This window comes from Carettochelys insculpta, chromosome 3, assembly GCF_033958435.1.
Source record: "Carettochelys insculpta isolate YL-2023 chromosome 3, ASM3395843v1, whole genome shotgun sequence".
In the NCBI taxonomy this organism is placed as follows: Eukaryota; Metazoa; Chordata; order Testudines; family Carettochelyidae; genus Carettochelys; species Carettochelys insculpta.
Window position 1 is genome coordinate 98,148,559 of NC_134139.1, and position 12,480 is coordinate 98,161,038.

At 41.2% G+C, this 12,480-nt stretch overlaps 1 protein-coding gene across 4 annotated transcripts in view; it reads left to right on the top strand.

Moving 5' to 3' along the window:
* Positions 1 to 12,480, top strand: part of SHPRH (SNF2 histone linker PHD RING helicase) — an 88,421-nt gene that overhangs the window by 26,885 nt on the left and 49,056 nt on the right. For all 4 annotated transcript variants that reach the window (XM_074990425.1, XM_074990426.1, XM_074990424.1 and 1 more), the window contains 7 exons: positions 305 to 410; positions 975 to 1,228; positions 1,729 to 2,397; positions 7,344 to 7,595; positions 8,965 to 9,043; positions 9,632 to 9,795; positions 9,880 to 10,136. In XM_074990425.1, coding sequence (XP_074846526.1) covers positions 305 to 410; positions 975 to 1,228; positions 1,729 to 2,397; positions 7,344 to 7,595; positions 8,965 to 9,043; positions 9,632 to 9,795; positions 9,880 to 10,136 — 1,781 coding nt within the window. The remainder of the gene's footprint in view (positions 1 to 304; positions 411 to 974; positions 1,229 to 1,728; positions 2,398 to 7,343; positions 7,596 to 8,964; positions 9,044 to 9,631; positions 9,796 to 9,879; positions 10,137 to 12,480) is intronic.

Genomic DNA, 12,480 nt, shown 5'->3' on the forward strand with positions numbered 1-12,480 from the left:
AATTTCAACCTATTAAATGATCAGAATTAAGTGTAATGTGGAGGGCAGATTATTCCTTATCTGCCTGCCTTGTGGTTTTTGTACTGTCCTTTGAAGTGTCAGGCACTGGTCACAGTCAGAGAAAAGATAATGGTTTAGTTGTCTGTTCCAGCATGGTCCTGTGAAACTGTTTAATGAGGAAGTGATAACTTTAAAGTAACAGATGCTTTTTGCTCTTCTAACTGAAAATATTAATTTAATAAAATCGTTCAAATTATATCTTAGATATTCATCTTCTAACTGTATTGAATGTTATCTTTGTTAGGGTAAACTGGTGAACTTCTTTGTTCCGCCCCAGCCTATTGAAGGAAACAAAAAGAAGACAACAAAGAACGTGGAGCTTAAGTCAAAGGAGAAAGTACATTATCCCAGTGAGTATTCGGGGAGAGACAAAATTTATGTAAGAGTTTGCTTACTGAGACTGTATTGATGACTTACCGAGTACTAAGGGAACACCTGATGTGTTCAAAGGGAGGAATTCACTGATGGCCTTACCTCCGATGTATAGTTTGCTCAGGATTATAGTAGTGCACTCTGGGAACTGTAATCGTCCTTACTAATATATCCATTTTAAACATAAAACCTGTTGTGAGAGGTTAAAATTCTATGCAGCACAATCTTGCTTAGCCTCTACTTTGCAGCAAGATTGTTTATTGACCAGACCAAAGTTTTGTATTTGCATATCACTGTTAATAAAAACACTTGTTTCCATTCTGATATGTACTTTTAGATAATATTGAAGATCTTGACTGCAAAGTCATGTTTTGCAAGACTAGCCTAAGCAGGACTGCTTACTCTGTTGTCAATCTTAGGTTTGTTTGGGTTATTTTAGCTTTTGATTCACTTGCAGGCAATACATTTATAGAGTTGCATAAATACATTTTCCCCAGATATCTCTTTATTTTGTCTGACCCATAATTTCATTCTACATGTAGGCTTACGGGTGATGATATTATCGGCTGTCAAGGAAATGAATGTGAAGAAAGGAGCTTCCATCGTTGCAATATTTAAATATGTCAGTGCCACATATAGCTATGACATACAGAGAAATCGGCGTCTTCTCAAAAGAACTTTGGAAAAACTAATTGCAGAGCAAGTAGTGGAGCAAGTTAAAGGTCATGGTCTGGCTGGATCTTTCAAATTGGGGAAAAATTACAAAGAACAAAAGAATGAGAGAACCAAAAAACAGGTAATATAATAATTAGAAATATTAATTTGGGTTAATGTTGCGTGGAGATGCTTTGATTATATATGCTGCCAGAGTGGAGCTATTTAGAGGGTTTCCCTTTAATGCTTGGTTGATGGTATTGACTTATTTTAAACAAAAACCAAAAAAGTGAAGCATTTGCTTTGAATACAGAAATAAAGAATTGCAATGCGTACACTGTGCCAAAAATAAAAACTAAAATAAAACCCAAAGTTGGTCATGTTGGGGTTTAAAATGTTTGACTGTGTCCTCTATGAATTTTTGAAGTTGTTGCTGTAAAGTTTGGCAGATGTTACCATTTTATGCCCAAGAGTTTTGTGAAACACTTTGAAAAATTGTAACCTAATACTGAGTACATGGCCCTCAAAACTCAGCGTGGAATGTTTATGTAATGTTAACAGTTTATTCCCGAGGTGGCTATACTCTCCTCATCAGAGAGCCTAAAAATAAAAAGTCAATTTAAAATTAACTTTACTTTTTAGACATCAAGGAGCCCCGAAAAGATTCAGAAGACATCTTTTCCTAATGCTAAAACTGAAACCAAAGAATCAGCAAGTAGGGTAACATCTTCAGAAAATGTTGAACCACCCCAGCTGGTCGGCATTCCTGCAGAAGATCATGATTACTGTACAACTAGCAAAAATATTGAGACAAGCCAAAAGACCTGCATAAAAGAAGAAAATCTTCAGGGGGGAGTTATGGACTTGGAGTCTGATTTGCAAAGTGACCTCATGTCAGGTGATACCACCAGTCCCGTCATCAGTGCATGTAAAAATACAGATGACTCTGAAGTTCTAAAGGACCAGTCGTTAGGCTCCCAAGAATATGCTGACAGAGTTATACAGCATGCCAATTCCATTTGTCCATTCAACACCTCTGACTATCGTTTTGAATGCATCTGTGGTGAGCTTGGCTTAGTTGACTGTAAGGCTCGTGTACAGTGCCTGAAGTGCCACTTATGGCAGCATGCTGAATGTGTAAATTACAAAGAGGAAAACTTGAAGATTAAGCCCTTTTATTGTCCCCATTGCCTAGTAGCAATGAAACCAGTTTCTACAGGAGCTACTCTGATAATCTCTCCAAGTTCTATCTGCCATCAGTGGGTAGATGAGATCAACAGGCATGTGAGGTCATCTTCTCTTCGAGTCCTGGTAAGATGATTTCCTCTTATCCTCCTGCACCTAGATTTATGGATTGGAAGAGGAAAACCAGGCTTTTCTGCTTTTATCAAGTCCCTGTAGGTTTAGAGTTCATTTAGCCTGACCTTGTGTACATCACAGGCCACCAACATTACCTTGTATCTTTCTCCTAAACTCAGCCACTGAAATTAGACCAAGGTTTTACACAGCCCACAGAAGACCAGGCCATTTTATCACAAGGGCATTAGTGCCCAAAGACCCCATAGTGGCAGTGAAATGATTTGATATGCACCTAGATAAATCTTGGCAAGTGACTCATATCTACATGCTGCAGAAGAAGTCAACCCTCTACTCTGACAATGTCACTGCCAGTCTGACTTTGGGAAAATTCTTTCCAAATGCCACATATAGGCCATGTCTACACTAGCCAAAAACTTCGAAATGGCCATGCAAATGGCCATTTCGAAGTTTACTAATGAAGTGCTGAAATACATATTCAGCGCCTCATTAGCATGCGGGTGGCCGGGGCACTTTGAAATTGACGCGGCTCATCCAGATGGGGCTCTTTTTCGAAAGGACCCCGGCTGCTTCGAAGTCCCCTTATTCCCATGAGCAGATAGGAATAAGGGGACTTCGAAGTAGCTGGGGTCCTTTTGAAAAGGAGCCCCGTCTGGATGAGCCATGCGGCGGCAAGCCATGTCAATTTCGAAGTGCCGTGGCTGCCCGCGTGCTAATGAGGCTCTGAATATGTATTTCAGCGCTTCATTAGTAAACTTCGAAATGGCCATTTGCATGGCCATTTCAAAGTTTTTGGCTAGTGTAGACATAGCCATAGTGATCAAGGTGAGGTAAGAACCAAACAGTTGAGCACTAGAGTGAGAGACTGGTCACTGCTATCTCAGAACACTGAGTCATCCCATCCAGTGTCTTATGTCCAGCCATGGCCATCTTTGACACCTCTAAAGAGGGAGACCAAAAATTACCACAGAGTACATTGGAAGGTGTGGGAGGCTAGCTTCCTGATACCAGCAGGTGGTTTGCTGAAGCCCTAAATTTTGAACTTTTAGGAACACAAGATGTAAACCAAATTTAGTGAAGAGTGGCCTTTGTTTCAGGGTTATGCATTTCACCATCCACATGAAAATTCTCCCATATCTGGCAAATAAACGTCTGAAAAATCTATTTGCCCATCCTGAATTCTCCTAAGATTTTGTGTGTACTCCTTAAAGCTCCTACATTCCAACATGCCCGGTCACCATAGAGTGTCTAAACCTGCTTTATCCTGGGGCCTCAGAGGCTGGAACTTGCAGTTACTTCTTGACTGTTGTGGCACAAGGCACAGGAAATGAGGTCAGAGAAACTGGAAAAATATAGTATTTAATTGATCAGGTAGTTCAATATTGTTTCATAACGCGTACACACAAGGGGGCCCAAATTAGGGTTTGGCATGCATAAGGGTGACCATCCATCCCATTTTCCCCATGATGGTCCCTTATTTAAGCTGTCTCAGAGGTGTCCCAACTTTAAGAAAATAGGCAAATTGTCCCATATTTTGTGGGGCTCCTATTTCCTGTCACCCTGTGTCGTGGGGTAGCAGCTTCTCCGGCCAGTGAGCTCCTCCACTGGGTGGCTGCCCTGTTCTCCAGAGCTCTGAACTTAGTGGCAGCAGCTCCTGCTGCAGAGGAGCTCCTCTGTGGGGCAGCTGCCCATTCCCCAGAACCCCATGGGGGCAGTTCCCACTGCCAGTGAACTCCACAACGGGGCAGCTGCCTCATTCCTGGTGCCCTACACTTACGGGAGGTAGCTCCTGGCCGCCAGGGAGCCCTTCCATGGTTCGGCTGCCTCGTTCCCCTGCCTCCCACACCTCAGGAAGGCAGCTCTTGCTTCATTCCCTGACACCCCACTTCCCTGCCAGGAGGCTTTGGAACACCCTCCACCAGGTTATTCTGGAGCCCCCATCCTCCACTCCCCTTCCTACCTCGTGCCTTCCCACTGGAGGCTGCAGAGCCCTCCATCACCAAGGAGCCCTGACATGTCCCTGTATGTGGAGGCCAGTGTCCCTTATTTACCATGGGGCAATGTGGTCACCCTAGCTAGGCAGCCTTATTTCTTGCAATTCCTAACTTTTGGGTGCCTGACTTTGCAACCTAAAATCTCAAAACTCCCCCATGAAAAGATGCCGTAAACTACAGGAAACAATGGTGAAAAAGATGTGTGTATATAATCTATCTAGATCATGCTACAAGTTTACATATTCTAGCAAGTAGAGTATTCAGTCATAAGATTAACAGCAAGAATGAGGGAGGGACAGAGGCAAGGAGGAAAAATAAAACTAGATTTTGTTAAAATGAGATTTGAAAATATATGGATTTCCTTAGGCCAGTGGTTCTCAGTCTGATCCATGAACCACTTGTGGCCTGTGACCATCTTGCAGGTGTGCTTGGGGCTCATCTCCACTCCCCTGTAACAGAGAGCCTGCGCTAGTGCTCCAGCCTGTGCCTCCTATTGCCCCCACGTGGCTGGAGCACCAATACCAACTTCCCACTGCGGAGGCAGGGTGTCCCAAGCCTCACAGGCTGCATCCGGCTTGCTATGGAAGGAAGTGGCTTCTTGGCTAGGGGAATGGCAGCACAGGACATTGCTCAGCCAGAGGCTTTCCCCACTGCTCCCATCAGCCAGAACTGTGGCCAGTAGGAGCAGTAGAAAACACAGAGCCAAGTAAGTGCAATGCCATCCCCCTCATGCCAAGACACTGAACCCCTATCCCCTCAGGCATGCTCCCACCTCCAGCCCACTCCTGCACTGTATCTCTTCTTGAGACTCCATACTCCCACTCCCTTCCTTCTTTCCAGAGCTTGCACCCCCACCTCCTGCCCAGACCCTGTACCTCACCCCACTTTCTGTCACCCCCATCCCCCACACACAACCCTTCACTTTGGCCCCACTCCAGAGCCTGGGGGCCTACAAAATCTTCTAGCCCTGGGACCCCAGAAGAGTTAAATTGGCCTGTGGGAATCTTTGAACTTTGGCCCTTCACCTCCCCTGCATGGGGCTATAGCACAAGGGGAGTGATGTGGCTCAGCTGGAGGCCAAATCCATAAGGGGTGTTTTTTTCCTTTCTTACTTTCGTGGGTTAGTGGGCCCTGACCCAGAGAAAGTTCCCCACCCCTGCATAAAGACAATGTTGAAACCTTTTGGTTTGGACATAGATTAATATTTTCGGTTCTTTAAAATGAAATTTGGTAAAAGAAACTAACATAATGTATTCAATAAGATCTAAATATACGTCCCTTTAAGTTAGTTTCCTTTTTACTTTTTTATGCCCCAATAGCATAATATTAATAACTTAGTATTTTAAGCTATTTAGAAACAAGTGAATGCATTTTGTCACTATGGGTGGTCTGCAAAAAGGTTTTCACTGAGCGGGGTAAGGTATGGACCAGAAAGTTTCAGAACCTCTGTCTTAGGATGAGAGACATCAGAAGTATTTTTTTAAAAGGCAGGGGCATCAGAGACAACTGGTGTGTTCTATGAGCACTATGGGAATTTTTGAGGTTAAAAGAGTTGGAGGATGATACTAGATGAATGGACAGTGGTGACAGATTGGTTTTGAAATAAACTGAAGTAATTCAAGGTAGAGTCTCCTTAGAAACAGGGAAGGCAGTTTTGAATTGCATCCTGATATAAAGAGGGAACAAGTAGGTATGTTTGAGGATGACCCATATATCTTTGCCAGATATATATATATATATATATATATAGACAGAAATGGCTATAACTCAGATCTTAGAGAGCTAGGAGTCCTGAAGGACTTCTAATAGTTTTACTTTTTTAGATTATTACAGTAGCTGAAGAAATTCTGTGTGTATGGCACGTACAGTCTGAAAGCTAACTATATTAATGATTTAAAGCACTCACAGTGTACATAACATTATAAGTTGACAATGTTTCTTGCACTTTTCTGGAGATATAACTTGTTAACACTGAAGTGCATCAGTTAAAAGGCTTAATTTATCTCATAATTCAGGGTTTCTCTCCTCCCTGTTCAGCAACAGTATGCTTCACAAATGATTACATTGTTGAAAATATTGAGGTCAAACAGAGACAGATGCACACATTCTGTTACACATAACAGAGGTCCTTTTATTTTAAGACTTCAGCTGGGAGGTTGCTAAAAGAAATGTATGGACTTTATTGTTCATTTGCCACTATCTTTCATGTTCATTCCATGTGTTTCATGGCTTCTTTTTAGAGTTTCCTTGGAGGATAGAAATAACAGTCAACTCAGGTTCACAGTTTTGTTCCTAGAAGTGTTTGACTGCATGTTTCTGTCTTTTGCTTATTCTACCATAATATCCTGCTGTAGGGAAAAAAGTGCATATTTTAACAATTGCTCCCATAATGTTGCTTCACATAAAATTCATTTTAAAGCAGCTAAGCTCAAATATCATTGTCATCTGAATTGCCAACATCCTTTTATTGTCTTGGTGGGAGAAAAATTATTGGGGACTCTTCAGTGCATCTACACGAGGAACTAACTTCAAAGTTAGGCACTACATCGAAAAAGCCAGTCTACACACATTTCCCTTACTTCAAAATAGGGACCCCAACTTCAAAGTCCTTACTCCTTTCCCAGGAGTGGATTGGTGCCCTACTTCAAAGTTTAACGTAGAAGTAGGGTATGTGTAGACACTCACCTTCGAAAGTTGCTTGTCCCTGAGAAGTTTCTGGCAGCTATGCATTTGGTACATGCACTTCTCATGTGGAATGGACATGAGTAATGTCTTGAAGAGCAACAGTTACAGAAAGAGGAGTAGCCATTTTTTATGAACTGACACTACAGTATGCAAAGAACATTTTTAAAGTGTACATTGTAAAACTAGAAAGAGCTCTTATACTTTGTTACAGGGTTTATCTTCAGTCTTTGCTCTCAAGTTTGTACGTACAAATGTTTGTAGGTGTATCAAGGTGTGAAGAAACATGGCTTCTTGCAGCCTCACATGTTAGCAGAGCAGGATGTAGTCATCACCACTTATGATGTCCTTCGCACTGAGCTGAACTATGTAGATATCCCTCATAGTAACAGTGAAGATGGGCGCCGTTTCAGGAACCAGAAGCGGTATATGGCTATCCCAAGTCCCTTAGTAGCAGTGGAATGGTGGCGGATCTGCTTAGATGAAGCACAGATGGTTGAATGCACCACTGCAAAGGTGAGAAAGTCTCCTCCTTTGAATAAGTTTGACAAAGTTGTTGTGACTTAAAGAATTAAAAAATAAAGCTGCTGCTTGACTCTTAAACATTACTTGTTTATTATATTCTATTCTTCAGAAGTAAGTTTTCTTTCCTCTGGAGAGGTTTACTGTTAAATTGTTGAAGTTTTGGCAAGCTGTGAGGTATCCAACTCAAAAAGTATTTAATGTAATCTGTTCCAACAGTTTAAAGAACTAGGTCATCATATTGTATACTGTGCTTTGATGGTTTCAAAAGACTGCAGTAGCCTGTTCAGTGACATAGTTTAGAGATGCTAATATGCTCTTTAGATCTAGAAACTATAAACAGGCATCAATGACTTGAGAAGCTCTTTAGGTTCATTTTAGCAGTTTGCAGATTATTTTAATTAGTGTTGTCTACTCCATTGCCCAGGCTAGAGAGATGAAAATGCCAACAGAAAATCCTACTCGCATAACAATGTATTTCTTTTTATGTGTATTACACACACCCATCAATTTATCTCCTTACTCATTTTGAATCAGATTTGTAATAGATCTCATAAGCTGTTGAGATCCATTTATTTTTAAAACAAAAATCATAATTGGTTTTCTATATGTATTCTTCTGTGTGTATGTGTGAAAAACTCAGTTGTATCAGTTCTTCTTATACATCTGTCAGTTTCTGTAGTACAGTAACAGAGAGAGGTAGCCGTATTGGTCTGTAGCATTTTTTTTCCTGTAGTACAGGAGTTGTCACTCTTCTATAATGTGGTTATCTTCATAAATGTGCAGCACTTACACTCCCCCAAATGATTATTTGACATCCGTATGGCAAGTAAGTCTCTTGCTTATATGTAAAAGTAATGTCAGGGAATACTTTCTATAATTTTAGCTGCCCTTTTATGGGAATTAGGAGCACTTAACACAGAGAAGAGCCAAGACCATGTTTACAGCAAACTGTACCTACAACCCGCAAGGGTTATTGAGGTAGCAATCTGAGACTTACTGCTCTGGATCAGTTTATTTCTTTTACATGTAACCAAAAGCTGTAGTTCTCACACCTGTAGAGAAGTCTGTTTCTGGAACCAAAATTAGTAAGTTTGTTTTCTTATTGTACTGATTACCATAACGTTTTCTTTATCAGTTCAGGCACAAAATCTTCTTGCCCATCATTTTATTATGTTGTTGGGAAAAAGCCCTATTTCTTACCTGTCAAACATAAATACTGTCCTCCCCCTGGCATCTTAGGTGAGTAGAGGTTTGCAAGGCTGATACATACTGTCATGCTTTTTCCGAGTGAGCTTTTTCTGAGCTCTTGCAGTCTTTTCATGTTTTTCTACTTATTGGTATTCCTGTCTTTTCTCATTAGGCTGCAGAAATGGCACTCCGTTTGAGTGGGATCAATCGCTGGTGTGTAAGTGGCACTCCTGTGCAGCGTGGATTAGAAGGCAAGTGTTTGTAGTAGTGTAGTGTATGTGGCTCCAGAAGGGAATTAGGGCTCCAGCAGGGAACTACATTTGCCAACTCTGTTACTTTTAGATTCCTCTAGAAGATATTTTATATTCTTAGAGAAGAATGCTTATAGTTTGTAAGTCCTAATTGATTTCCTTGGTCATAATATTAAGTAAGATGCTATATTAAGTAAAACTCGGCTGAAGTACAGCCATTCTAGGGTGGTAGTAAGCAAGCAAGTGGTGCCCTGCAAATTGTGAAATAATGAAGGATGGCAGTTTTTCTTTCTTTTTATTTTTTAAACAAGATTCTAGGAAAAGCTCCACATCTTATGGAAAGTGTCATACAGTCTTTAAAGTTATATAGAACAGTCAAGACCTTGATATTTAAGGTCTCAGCCAAAAGACCATAGCATACAGTAAACTTAATGGAGTTTCATTTCTTTTTCTGAAGAAGGGTGATGTACTGAGTCCGCCTCTGTTGTTTAAGCACCTGTATTTCAGAACTGGTGACATTCCTGTTGAAAAATCTTTTGTGTGACATTTGAAACTAACATATAATAAAAATAATCTTCTTTTTATCAGACCTGTATGGCTTAGTGCTTTTTCTTGGAGTTGATCCTTACTGGGTCAAACATTGGTGGGATCAGCTTCTGTATCGACCTTACTGTAGGAAAAATCCTCAGCCTCTCTACAACCTGATTGCCAAAGTAATGTGGAGGTCAGCAAAGAAGGACGTGATTGATCAAGTAAATATTGACTATAAAAACAATTGTTTGTAAATAGCACCCTCACCAAAACATTTTATTTATTTATTTTGTTTTACTTTACAGATTCAGATTCCTCCTCAGAGAGAAGATGTGCACTGGCTTCACTTTTCGCCTGTAGAGAGACACTTCTATCATCGTCAGCATGAAGTATGTTGCCAAGATGCACTAGTTAAACTCAGGAAGATTTCTGACTGGACTCTTAAGCTTAGCAGCCTGGACAGGAGGACGGTCACTTCTATTCTGTACCCTTTGCTGCGCCTGAGGCAGGCCTGCTGTCATCCACAAGCTGTTCGTGGGGAATTCTTGCCATTGCAGAAAAGGTGAATTTTACCACTGTTTAAACTGGGAACTGAGGGCTTGATCCTACATTCATTGAATTCAACAGCAAAGCTCCCACTGAATGTAGTGGTAGAGGGTCGGGGCCAGTGTTGTTACAGTAAGTCAAAAATTATCCCAGCCAATTGAGCCACTTACACCCTCATGTCAGAAGCTGAGAAGGTTGCAATAGAGTTAATATTTTTAGCAATTCTTGAGTGCTAGATAAGCAGTGTTAATTGTTATTTGGCACTCTTCCAGGGACTAACCTTTTACTACTATGAAAAAGGGTAGTATACTAGAGGAGATACCATATTTATGATGAGATACAAAACTGGAATCCTAAGTTTAGTGACGTGTTTATTTGGTCAGTGTTTGCTGACCAAACATTTTACTAAAACTTGAAAACTTGAAGAGTGAAACTGAATAGGGGGAGAAAATAAGCCTATTAAGCCTTCATGGTTCATTGTTTAAAAGAAGAGTTATTCACAAAGGCTATGTCTGCATTAGAAGCATCTGTCGACACAAGTTACTGTCCACAGGGGAATCTCGACAGAACCTCTGTCAACAGATTGCATTTACACGCAACTTGCTCTGTCGACAGAGAACTGCCCGACTGCACTGCCCTCTGGTGCCAAAAAGTGGAATGGCAGCTCTGCAAAGAGGGCTGCCTGACAACCTGAAGCCCTCTGTGTCGACAGACGTGTCTACACTGCAGTTCCGTAAACAGAAGTCTGCTGACAGATTGTTACGCCTCAAATTTTTGAGGGATAATACTGTCGAGGCAAATGCAGAGTTCTGTTGAGACTCTGTCGAGAGAATGCTTTAAGTGTGTAGCCACTCCCTGAAGTATGTTGACAGAAAGCCCCTTCTGTCAACAAAACTCTCTAGTGTAGACCCAGCCAAAGTGAATGAGAGCACAATGTAGACTTTTTAAACATGGTTTTAAATAAATTGGAATTAATAACTTCTGTGTTTTTAAAATAAATTTATGGCTAGACTTTCAGAGTCTCTTCGCTTTCATGTACACACTTGTAAAGATCTTCTCCTTCCACTCACATACATTAAGGCCATTCCTTCAGCAGCCCTCTTTTTAGCCAAAAATGTCTTAATGCTGCTCTTCTTGGAGCAGTTGAATGCTACTCTTTTGGTTGGCAACAGTAGAAGGGATATGTGGAGAATCTGCTCTCAGAGATTGAGAGCACTGTTGTCCTCTGCATTTCTTTAAATCTCCTGTTGCCAGAGGAAAGAAAGAACCAAGCTTATTCAGTTCTTAACCAATTCTTAATGTGAATGTCTTTCAGCTGTTCTCACCTTTTTGTTTGTTCATCTCTTCTACATCCCTTTGTCCCTTATAGGCCTTTCCTCTGTGTCTATCACTCTGTGTCGTAGTCCTTCTCAACAGCTACAGCAGCAGACAATCCGTTGTGAGATTTCTCTACCTGATAGTTTTAAAAGTATGGAAGCAGAGGTGGAGCACAAGAAATATCCATATTCCCAGCAATCCAAAGCACATTATTGAATAGTAACAGAGAGCCGTGCTAGTCTGTATACTATCAAAACAAAAAGCACTCAAGTAGCACTTCAACGACTAGCAAAATAATTTATTAGGTGAGCTTTCATGAGACAGACCCACTTCTTCAGACCATAGCCATACCAGAACAGACTCAATATTTAAGGCACAGAGAACCAAAAACAGTAATCAAGGAGGACAAATCAGAAAAAAATGATCAAGGTGAGCAAATCAGAGAGTGGAGGGGTGGGGCGGGGAACATCAAGAATTAGCTTAATCTAAGTATGCAGACGAGCCCCACAGTGACTCAGAAAATTCCCGTCCCAGTTCAAACCACGTGTTAATATGCCGAATTTGAATATAAAAGACAGCTTGGCTGTTTCCCTTTGAATAGCGGTGCGAAAACTTTTTTCGGTAACACACATACTTTTAAGTCATTAACAGAATGGCCCGTTCCATTAAAAAGTTGACTACCTGGTTTGTGGATCTGGAGTGTTTTGATGTCTGTTTTGTGCCCATTAACCCTTTGTCTAAGTGAGTTAGAAGTCTGTCCAATATACAAAGCATCTGGGCATTGTTGGCACATGATGGCATATATGATGTTAGTAGAGGAGCACGAGAAAGTGCCCGTGATTCTGTGAATAACCTGGTTAGGTCCAGTGATGGTATTTCCAGAGAAGATATGCGGACAAAGCTGGCAGCGGGCTTTGTTGCAAGGAAAGGTGCCAGGACTGGTATTCCTGGGGTATAGACTGTGGCTGTTTGTGAGGATCCTCATAAGGTTGGGAGGTTGTCTGTAGGAGAGAACAGGCCTGTCACCTAGGTCATTTCACACA